Source organism: Aptenodytes patagonicus, chromosome 3 (assembly GCF_965638725.1).
Source record: "Aptenodytes patagonicus chromosome 3, bAptPat1.pri.cur, whole genome shotgun sequence".
Classification (NCBI taxonomy): domain Eukaryota; kingdom Metazoa; phylum Chordata; class Aves; order Sphenisciformes; family Spheniscidae; genus Aptenodytes; species Aptenodytes patagonicus.
Window position 1 is genome coordinate 74,782,331 of NC_134951.1, and position 20,333 is coordinate 74,802,663.

General features: G+C 38.4%; 1 protein-coding gene across 3 annotated transcripts in view; it reads right to left on the minus strand.

The window, feature by feature from the left end:
• MTHFD1L (methylenetetrahydrofolate dehydrogenase (NADP+ dependent) 1 like) overlaps positions 1-20,333 on the minus strand; it is a 157,815-nt gene that overhangs the window by 92,519 nt on the left and 44,963 nt on the right. For 2 of the 3 annotated variants that reach the window (XM_076333851.1, XM_076333852.1), the window contains 4 exons: positions 19,176-19,252; positions 15,467-15,607; positions 7,358-7,426; positions 904-1,015 (listed from right to left, as the gene is read on the minus strand). In XM_076333851.1, the coding sequence (XP_076189966.1) occupies positions 904-1,015; positions 7,358-7,426; positions 15,467-15,607; positions 19,176-19,252 (399 nt within the window). Of the gene's footprint in view, positions 1-903; positions 1,016-7,357; positions 7,427-12,803; positions 12,887-15,466; positions 15,608-19,175; positions 19,253-20,333 lie in introns of those variants that run through there. The other variant, XM_076333853.1, reaches the window with a different exon arrangement.

A 20,333-nucleotide genomic window follows, 5' to 3' on the forward strand; every position in this document is an offset into this window, starting at 1 on the left:
ACGTATGTGTTTCTCTGCTAGTTTATGGGTGCTAGCTTAAGAAACCTCATGTTTCACATTACTGCACTTCTTCAAAAGCATTGTTCCACAGGTACTCAAAGTTCAACTTTAGGATTAACGTAAGCCAACCTGGGTGTTCAGGACACAGAAGAGAATGGCTGCAGCAGTGCAAAGGCATTACTACTACGAAGTAGCAACACCCCTTTCATTTTCTTAATTCTAAAGTTAAACACACACAACAATTTTTATAAAAACCAGTTCACCGTTCAGCCACAAGTTTATTTTGCCTGCGACCGTAACAGTAAGTTCTATGTGTCTATCATTGCTTGTGCAGGCTGAATTCTTAATATAAAAAGAGTCCACCCACCCACATACTTTCATGGGAACATGAGGGCCTCATGGTGAGGTTTTACAATGCAGCTGGACCAACCTAATGGCTCACTGCCAACAAAATAAGGCAGTCTTACTCTTTCTTCTACCACCTTCCCTCTGCTGTTCCTCTGCACTGGCTCAGGGACATCTGACCCCTGATTTGGCTGAGTTTGATGAACTGGCAGAGAAATAATTCAGCAGGAAAAGGGAACGGTTTCTGTCCATTTATCAAGAGAGGTCAGATGAATACTAATACAAGGAACTACAGGACACTTCCTTCAATGCAATCCAGTCATTTAACTGGTTCAGTCACCTTGTGGAATCTCAAACAAACGGGAACACTTGAGACAAAGGGCAGGGTGAAAGAAATGCTTTGGGTTTTTTTACACGTTCACTTTAAGATTATTTATTATTATTATTAGCATAAAATGAAGTAGCATTCTTACCTTTCACTGCTATTTTATCCGTTCACTTACATCACCGTTTGCCAACTTAACCAACAAACCATAATACAATAAACAAAATACTTACCTACAAATCCTTTCTCTCCGACTAATTTAAGGGCAATTTTATCTGCCAAAACAGAAGAATTTCCATGTGCAATGTTAGCAAAAGGTCCAGCGTGAACAAATACTGGTGTTCCCTGAATGAGAAAAAAAAAAATATCATTAATTTAATGGATAGGTAAGAACACAAGCTCAATACTCTTCCAGACTAATCAAGATGATATATAAATCAAAAGCACATATAAAGAATAAGCACTGTTAGATAATTTGGGGGGGTTAGGTACATCTCAGGTGCTTGAGAGCCCATTCGCTGACAGGCCTAGATGTCAGAACCTGCTTCATTCACAGAAAGGTAATGGACAATAGTGCAACCTGTAGATAACTTGCACAACTTCTCACCCAACCTTGTACTAATGTTTCATATTTCCACTGCCCTAATGCTGTGGCATGCTATTCTGGCACATGTACTACAATCAGCACTAAGTGCATCGCTGCAGACGGTACACAAATAGAGCCCAACTCCTGCCCTACTCCATCCCTTACTGCTCCTGTTTTCCTCATTGACTGTAATTGCCATTCCTGTGCCGGCAAAGCAGCTAGTGGAAGCGATGAGGGACCAGAGTCAATGGTTAAGGAGCTGGAGAGGGAGAAGGGAAGGGACATGGCTAGGGTGCAGTGGGGATGCTGACATACAATGGAAAAAGCATCCACCGCTGCTGGCCGAGCGCCTGGCAGCCCCGGGTGCAGAGACGGATTCCTCTATGCTAGACACCATACAAATACACAAGGAAAGTAGACTCTGTAGTAGGGAGCAATCTAAACCAACAAAAGGATAGGCAAGGAGTTAACAAAGGAATGGCATAGGGAAATTTGTCAGATAGCAAGCAAATCTCAGCTTCCCTGTTACTTTTTTTGGCAGGCATCACAAGGAAAGGAGAAATTAGCATCTGCAGAAAGGGATTAGGTGAGATATATTAACTGCTATCTTTTCTCCAGGACAGAATACACAATCAGATGGAAGGATATCACTTCAGCTGTCTTACTATAAAATACTTAAGCAAACAAATCCCCATTGTTGTGTTAACGCTTTTAAAAAACCCCAGCTGGTTAAAGAAAAGGTAAGCAGACAACTTCAGATTATCTCCATCAATGTTCTTCACACATGCTGTATTAGGAGCTACTGCCAACCCACAAAATTTCAGGCAACCTACTGGGCAATCTTCCTCAATTTTTGACCAGAAACGCCAATTGAGGAGGACAGCGTTCCATGGATCAGCTGCAGGCCACATCCAACAGCCCCATGAACCACAACTTGGAAACTATTAACCATATAAGAAAAGCTGGTTGCTCCCCCCTCCCCGCAGTGTCTTAAGAAAACAACCTACATAGACAAAAATTTTCATGTTTTCCATAAAACACCAGAACAATTGGATTACAGCAGTGAAATACTTGCTACTATAGAAAACAGATTTTCCTGTTTCAGCAACACTGAATACAAATCATATAAAATATATCAACAACAAGCATCTGTTCTTATTGCTTCCTCTAGAAGTAATTATACATAATTAATTGTTTTGTTCAGAGCAGAGACAAGTAACTTTTTATCCACTGGCACACCAAACTTCAGGTTTGTTCTAATAAAACAGGATTTTTTAAATTTTTTTTTTAAATCAAGAGTGGAAAAGGAGAATATGCATACATACGGGCAGGGGATATTCTCCAGAAACTAGACAATTAAGCTACAATCCAAAGACAACTCTGCCTCATACATGTTAGAGAAGGAACAGTGGAACTGGAGCAGAAAAAGTAAATAAACCAGGTATCATGCCCTGTAACAAAAGGAATGATGCAGATTATTATCTTCATAACACACTGACTTCACAGTGTTTACTTAGGATTTTTTTTCTTGTTTTCTATCTGCTAATGACCACATACTGCAATATCAATTGGGCTTTACATATTTATGCAAAAAATTTAACTTGAACTATATATACACCTTCAAAGCTTCTTAGAATATTTAGGCATCAATCTAATAGGAGGTGCTGTGCAAAAAAAAAAAAAAAAAAAAAAGATGAGCCCTATCCCAAAGAGCTTATAACTTATACAAAATAAAATACAAACCACTTCCACCAACCTAAGTTTAAGTTTTACTTCCTTAAGTTTTACTTTTACTTTAACCCAGTATTTACCCTTTTGGCATTCCAATAAATAAGACTGCAGTTTTCAGCTACCAGATTGAAATCCACGGGATTTATTCTGATTTGTATTTCATTACTCACTAAGTTTAATTTTACTCTTCCAAGCCCTTAATTTCTTGTGGCAAGCAATTACAGGGCTGCTCTCGTTAGAGCCCAGCACACACATGGGCAGATGCGATGTATCAAAGCACAAACACAGATGATGATGGCAGCCCAACCCATACTGTGGCAGCTATGCAGAGAGGGGGCCAGAAGGGTCTCCCACAATATTCCCTGTGCAATTGTGCTTCCAAGAGTTCATCCACACAACACGGATGGGAAGGAAAATGGATTGTGGGGTCAACATGCAGAATATCGGTAGCCAAGAGTCCCCCTGCCACTAACTTGAAATCCAAACACACCACTAAACCACTGGCATGGACAGATGCTCCCCTGGAGCTCTGAAATCCATCAGAAGATAAGGAGGAGTTATTTGAATGGTCTTTTTACAAGAGCAATCCTGGAAGAAAAATACAGTCTAGGTACTGAAGGGAGCGAACACCAGCAGAACCTCAGGAGCCTCAGGCACACCCTGGAACAGGGACAACAATGTCTTCTCAGGCCAGCTTCAGTAACTCTGTGTCAGCCCATCCATCCCACTCTGCAGAGTGCCACTTATTTTCGTTATACTCTTAATAAACTATATGGAGAAACAAACAGTGGCACAGAGATGCATTCTGCTGACTGTTTTCAGTACAGGAAATTTTATTATCCAAGCTTTAGTAAAAGAAAATAAACCCAGAATGTCAATAAATATCTGAAGTTATCTGGCCGCTAGATGGATGTTCATAATACTTATTACCATCCTCCCCTCATCTTTACTGTGAGTGGCACTTTAAATGTAACATGAGCAGACCATCCCAGAGGAGCCAGCCTGCAGCTACAAAGAGTTGTCCCATAGAGCAGCTGCTCTGTTATGCATGGTATAAATAAATGCTAAACATTAAGGGATCAGTTCACGAGGGAACAAATCTGTCATGACAAACATGGATAAACACTATGAAATCATTATGCACATTTCAAACAAAGTCATCTCAATTCTACAGCACTGGATATAAGTTCTACAGTTATTGTAGGTGGACTGCCCCACGTTTCCCATTTTGAGATTTTACTGTCATTCCTGCATATGAAACACTGTCAATCACTAACACCATGAGGCAGCATTTCTGGTGACAGAGCAGCAGGGTTGCAATGGAAATCAACCCACCAAGAAACCACTTTAAAAACCAGCAAATTAAAATACACACATCAATTCACATATGAAAAACACACTGACACAAGTTGCCAGTTCAGTTCCACACAGGACTGACATTCGGTCATTTTTGATTTATGAACTTCTAAACCTCTTCTCCAGTGCACGCCTACATCCATATAAAGCTCCTACAAATCTACCGAGTAGGTCGTTCTCCCCTTTCATAGGCCCTTATAGCAACTCCTCAGACCTCCACAGCTTAACACAATATCCATCTACAGGCTTTTTGCCAGATCACAGAGAAGTGCAGCTATCTCTGCAATGGCTACTTTCAGCTGCTGCTAACCACGGACACTATCAATTACAAATTATGCCAGATTAACTGTTAGTATCAGCTGAAAGTCACCCAGAAGGTCTCCTGCTCCACCTCCTCAGGCGGTCTTTTTGCCATTCCCCAATACCAAAGTGATGTGGAAGACCTGCTTTGGTGAACAGTTTCATTCCTACTTGCAGGACAGGTCCACAGCATAGTCTGAGCTGCATTTGTGTTCTGTTTAATCATATTAATCTGTTTTTTACATCACCGGTGTGCTGTAGACGCTGGATGTCCTTGTCACAGGATCATTTCTGATGTTACTGTTGTCAAGCCGTGGTGCTGTTGCTAAAGGTCTTTACACTTGTATTGAGAACTTGTTCTCCCTGAAGGGATTAGGATTATGTTGCCCAATTACTATTGGTAGCCTCTTTGGAAACTTAAGAGGTTCCTCTTCTTTTGGATGCTACTTATTAGGATTATTTCAAGTGTAATTTAGGCTTCAATTCTCCTCATTTCTGGTTTGCAAGAAGAGAGACTTGTAATTCACACTCTCATCAGAAATATGTTGTCCCCTATAGCAGAAGAGACGTTATTACATCCACCACCTCAGGGTACACTAGGATTAGCTTGTCTTGAAATCTATTGTGCTGGAGGGCTCTCAACTCACAGGTGTTCACTGCACTACATTCAAGTGTGCAGGGCAAAATATCTTCCTTGTTCCCTTCCCTCTTATTGGAAAAACTGAAGCTATTAAAATTAGCATCTCTTAAAGCTATTAACATGAATAATTAAAAATAATGAAAGGTATTTATTCACAAAATGGGACATGACACAAGCTTGAGGCTGAAGAACAGCAACAACAGCATGGGCAGTAACAGAGTAGGCCATTGCGTCTCTACACAAGAGCAATGACACAGTCCAAAAGGCACACATCAGCCAAAGCACAGCACTATCTTGGAAAAGATTTAGATAAGCTGGAGATTTCCATTCTTGGATAGGTGACTCATATTAGCCTGCAAGCTAACAGGTATTCAAAGGGTGACAAAAGTTCATCTTTGAGACTCAAATTGCAGGAGTGGAGCATGAAGCAGTCTTCTGAGCTGCTTTAGTTTGCTGTTTTAAAAACAACTTCGTAAGAAGAATTTTTGGGAAAAATATCTTTGGGTACTGCGGTCAGGGTCCTCGTAACAAGCAATAGTGTTTGATGAAAGCTGGCAGATGTTTCAGCCATAGTATAGATTAGACTAGAAAAGAATACCACATAAAAGGCAGGAATTTTATTGCATAGAAATGCGAATATAAAGAAATGCAGTGGGGAAAAAAAAAAGCATGCAAGTCCCAGAACCAAATGCCTATCGATCAAAAGAAACTCTTCTGACATTTATAATTGTCTTTTAGAACACTGTAACAAACCCACATTATTTTCTAACAGGTATGCAAAGTGGAAATAGAGTGACGCAGACTAAACACTCAGAATCAAAGCTACCTTGTCACTGATGCTCAATGCACACAGTATTATCCAAGTGGAGATTTAATACCTAGTTCTGGCCATGACATTCTTGATCCTACGTGACCTGCAGTGTCTACTATTGGATGTTATATTAAATTCTGACACATACACATATATTCTTCATACAGCCACATGAAAGAACAAACCTTCTTTGCAGGAGAAAATAATTAAGGTGACCATAGTAAAGTAACATAGACTTAAATTCTGTTTTTCTAATATTCCCTGAGAGTAGGAAGCTGTCCCCATCCAAACACAAAAGCAAAAAGGAAGTTATCACTTTGGCATGCTATAGAAAATGAGACATTTTTACCAGCTGGGGACTGCACTGGTATCTTTCTACATTCTTCAACTTTTCACCATACCAGGAACTGTTGTGAAATATTCCAGCTATGTAATTTTGATGGTCAAACTTTCAATAATATACATTAATTTTTCTCCAAATGCATTTGTTTTCAAAATGGCTTCATTATATCCCCATTTTTCTTCCTCCCTCTCCCCATGAATATTGCTCATCATTCAGCTTACTATTGAAAAGGCAATACTAGACTGCCCAGTCACAAAGTTAGGTTGCACTAGTTCTCCGTTCTTTGAGCTGTCGGAAGAAAGCTCACTAGGGTAAGCGTAAAACATTCCTCTCATAGGCCAGCAAAGCTTCATTTAGTCCCTGAAGGCACTATGGCAAGATAGGGTGGCTGGGAACTGTCTTTTGAAAAAGCCTAAACAGGCAAAAGGACCCTCCTGTGTTTCTGAAAGGCACAAACTATAATACAGAATAGAATGGCCTCAGCGAAGCATCTACTTTCCACTCAAAATGCTGGGCTGTGGGAATCATCATGGGAACATAAATATAAAGGAAACACATAAAAAGGAAAATTTCCTAGAAGAGCAAGATGGGAAACAGAAGGAAGTCTATTACTTGGAAGCCCAACCTGCCTTCTACTGTGCTCAAAAGCAGTTCAACAGTGCACTGCAGCTTGTTTGCAACACTAGGCAAAATTATGACTAAAGCCAGAGTCTCAAAGAAGGAAAAAAAGCACCCAAAAGGTATCAATGCAGATAGAGTTGATTAGTTAATATACACAAATGAACATTTGCTAAATGCCTTTATGGATTTGACCCTGGCTTGAACCTTGAAAGTTAAGCGCGGTCACTGGAGAGAAGCACGACAAGCACAATATGGAATTTGAAAGTCAGAGAAGGGCCGGCATGATAAGCCATACTCACCTCTAATGTCTGCATTAGTGTGGGCTTAATTGCATCTTTCATTAAAACTGCCAAAGCACCTGTTACTCCCTAAAAAACAAAAAAGTCCACATTTTAAGGAAATCAATTCTAAGGTGCAACATTTCTGAGTTACACTTAAGCTTACAGTTAAAAAAGGGAAAAAACCTTACACTTCAAAGGAGAAAAAGAAAGTGTGCTCATAAACCGTAATGGATAAGCAGTGTTACAGTGTTGCATAAAGAATTTATTTAGATGTTACCTCAAGACTTCTAACATACTGTATTTACAGAGTGTGCCAGAAACAGTAACAATTTTGCTCTGAATACACTTAAAAGGCAGTAGGTAAATATTCTTCTTATTTCATGGAAAGACCAAAACCAGAGTTATTAAGTGATCAGCATGAGGATGTTCATGGGAACAAAAGACGAAGCGGAAGCAAAGGCCACTGAGACCTGAGAAAGCAAGAAGGCAATAACTTGCTAATACTGCCTAAAGAAATCACAGATATATTTCTTTCATGACAGAATCAATAGCATGAATCAATAGACAGCAACAACCAGAAAGGGTATTTTTCAAGACTTGTACAAATATATATGTAATAGGCACAGGATGCAAGCAGACACGGAGTTGACTAGGAGCAGGTAAAGAACGTATCACGAGACTAAAAGTTAGAGGTGCCTTACTGTGATGATGAGAGGACAAAAGGAGCCATGTGAATTGCTGCATTTCAGTTGTAAAAAAATCTTACTCCTCCCTAAAAGTTTTGCTAGATATTAAGTATAAATTTCACACTGACTGAATTCAAAATTAGAGAAAGTCATGACATCCCTCTACACTAAAATCCAATGCCCATTTTAGAAGAAACTGGCTATAGAGTATGCACAGCACTATCAAACTATATGCAGAGTGCTATCTAGAAACCACAAGCATGTATTTCAATTTGTTCCTAAATTACTTTGATTTTGAGAAGAAAATGTGTTTTGTTTTGAAAGAATTAGATCATGGATAGAAAAAATGCAATAGCGTTATAAGCAGTGGCTCATTTGATTGTTTGAACAAGCAAACTCTGTGTGAAAATCAGAATGACAGACATGAGAGACATAAAAGTACGTGGTCATTACGTAAGTACAGTATTTTATACAAATTCAAGTTTCCCCTTTCTGACATCACATCTGAATATAGACTTCAGAGGACAATGAAGCAGAATATTTGGCCTCAGATAAAAATGGACTGAAACCAAAATAGTAAAACTGGTTTCTACTAAAGCATAGCAAGTGTTTCCTTGGGGGAGAGTGAAGGAAAGAAGAGAGGAGGGAAAGATGTTTCTTCACTCTTTGCATTTTGTAAACCTCCACTATCTACAAGCCCCAACAGAGCCACAAAGAGGTAATAAGAGAAACTAGTAGCAAAACAATATAGTTTTCCCTCTTCTGAATTAATAAAGAATAAATTTCTGTTTCTTAATATGTTAATTTTAGAAGTTAGGCTCAAAACGCAAGGAAACACCAGCGTGCCAGCCCTCTGTCAGAATGGCTGGGGCTCTGTCACTTCCACAGAAGCAGCCTGGTGCTATGTTGTACATATACCCAACTACTCTCATTTGAATCCAAAGCTGACGGCCTAAATAGAAGGAAAAGGAAAATATATTAAAAAAGAGAAATGAAATTATTGTTGGTTTTCACTTCCACAGGCTCCTTTATAGCTACAGATCGTTTTAATTGGTAAGATTATGAACTACTTATTTTAGATGAAGAACATAAAAATGCAGAAAAAATCTCAACAAACAATATTTCATAAAGGTTCATTTAACCAGTACCCTGTAAAATTTTCTGCTTTTAGAATAAAATGTAACTTCAATAGTTTATCCATAAATGAGTTTTCTTTTTGGGACCATGTAAAAATGACTGCCATTGCTACTGCCTTTCATTTCTTGTATTCTAGTTATTTGTAAAAGTCTCTCTAAAGTGGGTGTATTTCTTAGGATATTAAATTTTAAATCTGTTGAATATAACAATTTGCTTTATAAAACTCATTTGATTCACTTCCAAATCTGAAGCACTTACAAAATAAAATAGTGAATACCCAGACCCAGCTCTTACAATTTTAAATGAAATGGAACAAATTTGAATCCTAGCAATTTCTTCATTAAACCCCAGTTTTTAATCCTACTAATTTATCAGAACAAACATATTCTTTTTCCTGATGATCACAGTGCAGAACTTGAATTCGTTAAAAAAAAAAAATCAGTGTGCAATATACTTATTGAATAGATCTATAAGCCTGTTGTTTTCCTGCTGTTTGATCAATTCAGCAGCCAGCTGGGACAGAGTTTCTCAGACTAGAAGCACAGTTCTTCCCCTTCCACCCCCCGCTGGAGGAAATGATGCTTATCACTAGTTGCTAGCAACACAAAACTATAACAGCTTGTTAAGTTGTTCATCTTCTGTCTGATGGAAAGCAAAACCATGTACACACACTAGTTAGAAGGCAATAGGTAATGGCAGTATCTGAAGGAAAAGGTTGGTTAATTTTACACTTTCTTCCTGCATTCCAGTTTTTCCATCATCGTATAGCATAAGCTATTCATCATTATGCTGAAAGAGAAACAGCTGCTGATAATTTTCAGCGCATAAACGCTGAGATAGTTTACAATCTCACCACATAAAAGGCAATTGTAATAGCTATTCAACTTTCTGGAAAGAAAAAAGCCAAATGGAAAACTTTACGTCAGATCTTCCAACTGGTCAACGGCAAGGTTAACTACCTGAACAGCCACGGATCAGCCCTAACGCTCTTCTTGGGAAACCTGCCTAAGGACTGACAAGTGTTAACTCACGCCAACTGTAGCCATCCCGATTAGGGGTTTGCACTGTCTACTTCATGCTGGATGAGACCACCAGCTCATTAAAGGAAGCACGCAAACAGCTATTTGCTGACCCAAGCCGTGTTGACTGGAAAGAAAGCTTTGGGGGAGAAATAAAAAACAAAAGAAATTCAGGACACCTTTTTCTCTCCTCCCCCTCCTAGACAATAACGGCTCAAATCCTGTCTCCTTTGCTTTCTGATAGTTTTCTGATAGTTCTTCACCCATCTGATAAAAATAGTGAATATGCATGTTAACTTTTTGGGAAACTTCATCCATATTAGATATGCATTCTGGACACAACAACTCATTGTATCTGAAGCTGAAAGCAAAGGAAAAAACATGCAAGACTCCAATTAGCACACATCATGTCTATCTGCCTTCCATGGTTCTTAAACAGGTTTGGTGTCAACAGCAGTCTTTAAAAGCTAAACAGCCGATAAAGTTTTCCTCTCTCTCTGACATGACTGTCAGAATAAAGTTTTCATTCCTTCATATCCCCAATGCTCCAAGCAGCTAGCAAACAATTTCCACAGCTCACTCAAAGTCCTGGATCTGATTCTCAAAGCTATTTAAGGAATCAGGTTCAAATCTCCAATTCAGAGAAGGTAGTTAAATTTTTTATAAAAGAATTAGAGGCCTAGACACTTACACACCAATTAAGCGTGTGAGAGCCCAACGTTCATGACTTTTCCACTAACTCACTGTCAGAAGAAAGAAGTAGGACTCCGAATCAAATGTATATGGACACCCAATCTCTCCTGGGTCCCTCCTGGAACTGATCCCAAGTACTTCTGAAAATAATACCCCTTCCATCTATCCACCAGCCGTCAGGGCAGGTATGCTCCCCAGGACAGTAAAGATCATAGAGCACAAAATAAATTACACACATGACACAGAAAAGGCAAACTTAAATGAAAAACCAAAATACTTTCAAAGCAACTTCCAGTGGAGCAGTCTCTGAAGTCTAGCAAGAGTGGAAATGAAAGCCAGCATTAGATGAGAAGGAAGGTGATTGAGAGTAACTACTGTGAAATGAATAAGGGATACACAGACTGAAAGGCAGAGAAAAACCCTTTTCTTGATAAGAAAAATAATGAAGTACTTGTAACTTCCCGTCATTTGAAACTACAGTCTCTAACAAAATGATAATATTTTTTCTGCAATCAGTTCTGTAAAAAACTAAACCCTAAATTGTAAGCTGAGAAGAACTGCAACCACTTGTGTTTAAAGTGAAGTACGTACACAATGTTTCTCATGAATCAGAGAACAAAATATATTCAGCTGACAGATCATTTACAAAAGTAAATATGAAGCTATTTTTTTTAGTCCTGGAATTATTGAAATCTAACAGCATGGCACAGAAAGTAAGTTGAGAAGAAGTCTTATTTAAAAAAATAGTGACATATTTATTTAATATTTTTTATAGCTGCTGAAATACTGATCTAGGGCATAAATACCCATTTAATTTCACATAAAGATATGGCATGTGCCCATCAAAATTCTACTACACTGTAAAAGCCAAAAAGCAATTCAGTCCTCAAAATACTGTACAATGAGCACCACATTTTGGCAAAGACTTCAGTACGTTCCATTATAGAGGACAGATATTTAATCCATTACTCTTGTGGAAGGAGTCTTCTCAATTCATGGAATATTCGATTTATCTTTTTTCTACTACTCCTAGCCTGCCTCTGCATCTGGTTTATATCTGCCAATGTATATTTTAGGTTTTACTATTCTATTATTATAAATATATTGCATATAAAGTCAAAATTAAGAGCAATTGTGTTTTTGTGAAGTATATTGTGTGTACATCTGGAAACAAATCACAGAGAAGGGTTTAGTGGTTTTGGTTCACATAGATTCCAATGAACTACCAGACTACTGTCAAACATTTAAACTTGCATAAATTCAATCTGGGTAGTATATATTAAAACACAAACCCCAGAATTTTTTTTAAGTGACGGGTAGGACTGACCACCACCCATTATTCAGGTTGTGTGGTAGTTCCCATGATAAAGCTGCCTTTAAAATTTGTTGAAACTATATGCAATTGCAGTTCTTTGGGCTAAAACATTCCATGTCAAGTGGCTATGGTAGATTCAAGCTTTTAAAATTTATTTTGTTTTATGAAAATTTAAGTCAAAATGATTGAACTGTTCTTGGATTAAGAGTATTCGAAAAGCACGTATATTGTTTTCCTACGTTCAGTTGTCTTGGGATCTTTCCTTTCTGAGCTATAAAGCTTTACCCTCCTCTCTGACCCTGACTCGAAAGGATGAAGATTCAGGTGGAGAATGGCTTCACATCAAACCTCTTACCACATCTGAAAATTTGCTCAAGATATAAACCTTGGCAAAATGAAAATTACTGTTCACAGATACTCATTAGTGAACGCTTAGCCTTGCCCCATCCTGCCCAGAAAGCTTTAGCCGCAACATGCGGTGTGCTTACAGCCTGAGGTGTAACAACTGTATCTACAGTCTGCCCCAGGCTGGACCAGCTCTGGGTCTGGACATCTAGTCCACAAGCAAAGATCTCTTCTCCTGGATCCTACAGGAATCCTTTTGTAACACGTACAAGGAAGAGAGAGAACCTGCGCAGTCCAAACGAAGAGGGGTCAAAAGCTGGGCTTGCAGAAGCATAGTAACAACATAGGCAGCACAAGCAGTAGGGGGAAGAGTAGATACTGCATTTAAAGTCCAGGAACAGTAAGTTTAGTTGCAAGCTGTTCAAACAGACTGACCACCTGTGGGAAGAAACCAGGAACAGAGATGAAATGCCACCCAATAGAACTGAAGTTTATCTTCTTTGTACATATGAACTATGACATGGTATGGTCTTTGGTTATACATCTCCTGCTATTGCTTCCAGAGGATTCAACTTTATACAGTACACTTTCACAAGTGCAGTACAGTTATCCATAAGCTCTCTCTCCTTGTACAAAGTAACCGGTATTTAATTTGATAAAGAAGTCTTAGTAAGAAAACCCACTATTCATTTCCTTTTTTGACATTTCTTAAATCCCAACACCACAGCACCTGACTTCTTCACCAATATGAATAAGTCTGCAGAAATGAACAATTGGTCCTGTTTTCAGAAGAGAAACCGGCAAGGATCAAACTCAAAAGTATTCACCAATTTTGGATGCTCAACCTGAGACAACATAAAATAATTTCTCCTGGTTCAAAGTTCTTGATGGTGTTCCACTCTTTCCATAGATTTCAGCTGTTTAGCTCCTGGGTGTCAAGCCAGATTGAGGAATGCACGACTCCTCATGTACTGTAAGAATCAGTTCGTATGGACACAGCATCGCACATAAGCTTTGTGAAAAACACAGGAATAGAATTCAATTCTCCAAAAAGGCACTTTTCTGCCTTAACCATGAAATCACCTTCCTATTCCTCCCATAGTTCTCATCCTCATTTGTAACACATTCCACAACAAAGGAAGTAGGAGTTTCTGCCCTTCACAATCATGATACGCACCCAAGTCCTCCCTGTGCATCGTATGAAGATGAGAACCTGCAGAAGAAAAAGAATGCAGCAGCATAGCTGCAGATGGTCATAATACATATCCTTGACACTGTGATTTTTTTTTTTCTGGGCAGTTCTTCTATTGTATAATATAGAACACTGTTTTAAAGAAGAACTAGAAACATATGTTCAGCACAAGTGACACTATCAAACAATTGAGACGCTAAGCATAGGAAGTTTGTTTAAAAAAAGGCCAAGAAAAACTAATTAGTAACAGACGTTTTGCTGAACGCTACTTTCATTTCAGGGACACAGTGGAAAAATTTTAAAGTTCTTTGTGTGCCATTCATCATTTCAGCCCTAACATTATATTTCCACAGAGCAACTATAGATGCAACAGACGAATGAAAGCAGTTGCTTTTCTGTAATCAAGCTGATTAGCATTAAGTGGTTGAAGACAGGTTAAATATTTTGCAATATTAATACATTGAAGTACCTTCATACAAAAGTAGCATCAAGATTAAAATCATGTATTTCAAATGTAGTTTTAATTCTGACACTGAATTATTTTAAAGTTTTTGCATATGCACTATAAGGTAACTTATTCCCCACTCCCCTGCATTTGACCAAGACAAAGTTATGCAACTGAAAAGGAAAATCAAAACTTCAACAGCTAGAATATTAAATGCGGTTCTTCATGTCTCTTGCATAATTGGGAGTAGTTGATTTGCTTTGAATTTTAATGATTACTGTACTTCGAAATTTTGGTACCCTTATCTTAATTTCAATCTTAAATCCAGGCAAGCTAGATATTGTTTTCATTTCCTTATTAAACTGGAATCCATTAAGACTGTGAAGGTATTCCTTCAGAATAGAAGGAATAGAAGATAATAAAAGATAAAAAGATATATAATAGATAATAGAAGATAAAAAGCATAAAAGCAAAGCATTATCATATTTATCATATTTAGGGTGTGCAGTCAATCTGCAATATATGAACTTCATTTAGCAATTAGGCTTCAGAATTCAAGTAATGTAATGTTAGATTAAACTAGTGCCAATCACAGTGAGCCTACTCCTGGCATACAGCTGGATTGCAAGGGTTAACTGGTAGCTTCTGGCTGCACCAGAACCTGCCATACACAAACATGTGTGAGCTTCCAACCACTGTTTACTGACTCACAGCCTGGCTATAAGGGCTAGAATTTGATATAAAGGAAGAACATATTGACTTCTTTCAGAAGCTGAAGTAGGGAATGAGGAAACAGCAACTAATGAAGGTAAGGAAGAAAAGGTCTTAATGATGTGAAGAGACACCCTGTCCCAAGCGCTGCCAGCAACCTCTGAATTAAGAATAGCTTGTTTCCATTCTGATTTAGCGGTATAAGCATTCATGTGGTAACTATCATTGTAACATCTGAGCACACTTTACAAGTACAGTAGCAAACATTACCAGCTCTCTCAAATAGGAGCCCGCACTTTGACTCCCTCCAGCACCAAATTTGTTTGCCTTAAGAATTGCAGAAAACTATCCAAGTAGGTTACGGAGACCAGAGACTTCCTGAACCAGATGTTACCAGAGAGTTGAAGAAATGAGTTCTACATCTTGTTCTCATTGTGAGCAAGTTTTGGCCCAGAAGATGATCCTTCTTCGATATCTGACTGTGCTGTTCAAAGCAAAATCCTTGGCATGCACCTGCCTTTCTAATGTTTCAAGAGGCAAAACAACATCGGAGGTTATTCACAGGTCTACAGCACTGAACATACCAAATCCTCTGCTGTTACTGGTTCTCCTTTCTTGTCATTAGCCACCACCATTTTCCCCAGCCTCTCCTTCATGTCTTGCAGGCTGGTGGCAAGTGCCAGGATGGCCATAATTTCACTTGCAACAGCAATATCAAACTGAGCCTGTAAAACAGAAATGAGAATCATGAACCAAATCAAAGTCAGGTCAAATACTCACAGGGAATCATCAGGAATAGACCCAGGAAAGACAGATTTCACACTGGTATTCAAACAAGTTCTAAATTGTAACCCACAGCTTTTGAGATTACTCAGACTAGAGTAACTTGAAACACTTTGTTTATGTTCTCCATTTATTTACTTGGGGACCAGTCTTGCAGAGTGCTTAGCCCCTTGGCTTACATTATGCTTAGCAGAAGCTCCCTCAAGGACCAAGAATTTTTTTCTGTGGCAAAAAAGAAAATCACCAGATGTATTTTGGGCTTTGCTGGCATGAGCACAGCACTGTGGTGGGTTTGTTTTTTTTTTCCCCTGTAATGCTCTCCAAAGGTTTTTTATTCTGGTTTCAAAAACATTCTTGTTACATTTGATCATTCTTTTTCTACATAAACTCAAAATTGAGAGTCTATGCTGCTGGGTCTTTGTCCTCCCTTTTTTTTTAAAAAAATGAACAAATATATAAGTTAAAAAAAACTCAAGAACTATATGTGGCATCAGTTCTATTGCTCTTGTAGAAATACATCCATACTGTGCAGTATTTCAGCACAACATAAGCTGTGGTCCTTACTTTTCTTTAAGAGTTTGCAGTATACATTAGAAGTATTTGTACTAATTTACTATTAGTAAGCCCCAGGCCACTTGCTGTCAGAACATAGAGAAGAAAGGCAAAGTCACTAATGTATTATGTGATAGGAATGCAATGTTGGGGGTGAACAAGAACTACAACTGCTTTAGTAATCTATCCATCTCCAGCAATTAAAGTCTATACAAAAGTGTAGTAATTGACATCCTACTGTTATCTATGCAAAAAAAAGCCCCCAAGACTGTTTCTATGTCAGACCTCTACGAGATGTATCCAATACTGACTAATAGTGGAGGAATCTGTTCAGATTGAGGGTTTTGCCTGTTTCTAAGAAGCATCTACATAGAGAGTTGTTCAACATATATATACCTTACCACTCCTATCCATTTGCCTAGTACTTTAACAGCTTCTGCCCTTTTTTAACCTATGTTCCTGCTTTTAGATTCTGTCTTGACAGCTGCAGCCCAGAGCAGCCCTATTCAGGCTGACCTCTATGTACCTGCATGTTAGTCAAAACTTCTGAAGACACCTGAGCACTTTTCTGTATTGGGCCCAGACAGGGAGAGACATACACCATGGAAAACAAAAAATAATCGTGTAATTGAGATTTTCTGCATAGGGAGTCAGATGAAGTGCTGAAGTTACAAAGCAGATTTTCTGTATTCCCTGGAAGCAGTTCTATACATAACAGAATAGCTGGGTACACAATGAGCATTATTAGCACTGCGATGACATGGATGCTACTATCTTTTCTGAAGTTAAGACTGTCCCCGGTAAGTCTTTGCAGCATATGTAAGACAGAAAATAAACCCGAGAAATCTATGCCCAACCTGTGTACTGGAATATTATCTAACTTTATCAGGATGTTTATCAGGAGACCAAAAAATAAGTTATCATCATCATTGTTTCTATATAAACCCAAAAGGACAGGAAAAACAATCCCAGGTAGATGCTCAGAGTGACATAATATTTAATAGAAAAAACAGGCACAAAAGACTCTGGTAGCAGGTGCTATTTTAACTCTAATAACCTTTATACACCTATGAAGTGCTGACAGAAGCCTTAGCTGTAAAGTCAGTTCTCTATTGATGAAAGGATCCACCCGCATGGATTCAATTGCAGGATCAAGGGCATCAGTCATGTAATACTCTTTAGAAACCACAGCATCCCTGTTCATTAAAATGCAGACTTTTGTGCCTGCTGTGCTCTGCCATTTCACACAGGTGTCATTGATTTTAAGAGTGCTAGAACATCACTCCAAATATTTATAAAATGCATCTGTTAACTATGAAGTCCTGTTTTCTCTGGATCTCCGGCTATGCTCTGAAATGAGTTTTCCTAACTGTTCTCTATTTCTCGAGTCACTAAGTCCATGTTAAAATGTGAATGGATATGCATCAGTCCAACACATCAAAATTGAAAGCATCAAGGTCATTTTAGCCAAAACAGTACAGAAGCAACATTTGACAGCCATATGTCTATTCTTTATAATAAAACAACCCACTTTTAACTCAGCAGCGTAATTACAGTGGTAAAATGCTGCACAATAAGGCTGGGAGAACCTGGCTCAAAGCTAATAATCACACTGAGTCACTGAAACAAATCTAAACATAGGAAAACGTCTCAAGTGTTGAAGGCACTTGTACCAAGTATAATATTTTGTAGTCCCTGCCCATTATCAGAGATGAGTATTAGCTAATATTGAGTTTTCTGTAAGTTATAGACAGAAAAGTCTCTATCCCGTGTGTTTAAAACCAAAACAAGCGAGCATTTCTAGTGGAAGGTATCCCTGCCCATGGCACAGGGGTTGGAAGTAGACGATCTTTAAGGTCCCTTCCAACCCAAACCATTCCATGATTCTATGATTTCTCTTTTAAGTTCCTCTGTCCAATTTGACTGTTTTACCTGCTTAATTTAGCAAAAACATTAGCACTATTTTCTGGTCTCTTTATTTAGGCACAAAGCCTGGAAGAGGTCTGAAATGATAAAGAAAAATTAAAGATAGGATTTCCGAAATGAATGAAAGCCTTATCTCTACCACAACAGCTATTTACTTCACCTCTAAATAGTCAGAACCTCATGAATTTCATGATCCAGAATGTTAGATTACAATATCTTCATCGAATTGGGAGCAACTCCACATCATCACAATGAGTTTGTTCCACCTGGCATTGCTGTTCCACACTGCATTGTTTCACAAATGGATTTACCCACATGACACCAGGAACACTTGTTCAGATAGTGTTGGAAAAGTCTGGCTTTCAATTTATCAGTAAGTTCTTTAATAAACTTCCAGAAGCTCTCATGTAGTAATGTAGGTTAGCTTTTTACACTGCTGAAATGTACACACATGCTGATTTTCTGAACTATCCCTTCAAGCCCACATATTAAAATTAAGCATGTGCTCAAAGTTCTTACAGTTTAGATCCCAAAGCTGAGATGCATGATAAGGAAATGAAAACTGAATAAAAAGCTAATGGTCATTTTCAGTCCTCACCAGTGGGACCAACAACACATAAGCCACACCTCTCCCCAATTTTTTAACATTAAATTTAGATGTAAATTAAATTACATAAATACTACATAAATAGTTCGAGGGACTTAAAAAAAGTAAGAAAAATCTCATAAATTAACCGTAGGAGGGCATAAGAACACCTTTTCTACTCACAGGACAACAATATCAAACCCCTAACCTACGCAATTTTTTCAAGTGCTTTCAACACATTGTGCAATATGCATTGGTTTCTGTTTCTGAAACTTCAGACTCAGTTACTCATTAACACAATCAGTTTCACTGCAAGAATACTATAAAACAGCAACAGATGTTAGCTTTGCAATTCAAAGTAGTATGCTGAAAGAACTGCAGAAACATTTCTCAGACTCTAAAGCAAAGTCTGTCCAGAATGAGATACATTAAATGCCTTTACATACCTGACGGACAAATCCTTTCTCTGTATTTGCCTGCCCAACTGTTATTTTGCGCAGGAATCTGTCATTTGTATCCACCACTGAAATAAGGGAATAGCAAAAGCAAAACATGTTAACAAGGACTCAGGGATCTGGGTTTTTCCAGGCATACCTGTTATACGTGTAAGATTCAGCTGCTTGAACAGTGTAACCAGCCAGCCACACTCCTGCACGTTAGCATTAGCACTGTCTTAGTTTCTCCCTTCTAGTTGATACCATTAGATGACAGGTTGAAATAACTCAAATACAATTTCTCTGAACAGTATTTGAAGCTAACAGATTCTTAAAATTCTAACATACAAATTAATATTTTACCTACATAAGAAAAATCGGTCTTAGTAGATACAACGAACCTCAGACCTACTTCAAATCATTTGCTTCGTCATTGACTGGTTAAGAATTGATTTTAAGACTGTATGATGTAGGTTAAACTTGGTCTGTTTCTCTTTTAAAGGATGATTATGTTGTCAGATTGGTTCTTCCAGACAAGTCACTTTCTTGCACATCACAGTAACTAACTCCACATTCAGCTGCACAGCATTCAAAGGAAGTTTTTTTTCAACTGCCAAGATCAACCATCTGCTATTTAACGCAACTTCAATTTCAGACAGTTGTATTTCTAACCTGGAAACACTTTTGGTATTGCAAGGGCATGTCCAAACCATCCTGTGGAATTGCTAACTTCACTAACAATCATCGCAAGCCAAGTTCTCCAATTCTGCACTGACAACACTCAACTTCAAACGTGCCTTTCTAAGAACCAAAAGGAAGGACTGAGAATAATCGAAGAGCGCTCTCATCTGCTGAGAACAGATCAGGGTGTTTCTTAGGAAGAAACATTAGGAGGATGTTTCTGTTTGTTAAAAAACGAGACCGAACTCCAAGACCTCTCCTTCCCAGGAATGGCAATCCCTACAGAACGCAGAAATAGGCTCCCTCTTTCTTATGGACTCTTTAGCCCTACAAATGTTTCAATTATTCACCAACCCTAAAAGAAAGGGTGGAAGGTACTCTTGATCAGTTCAGCCTGTAGCTTGGTAATCAAGTCAATCTTCTGGTAGATGTAGATTTGAGCCCTGTTCGTTTAGAAGCAGACAATCAAGGAACCTCCGGAGAAGTTGT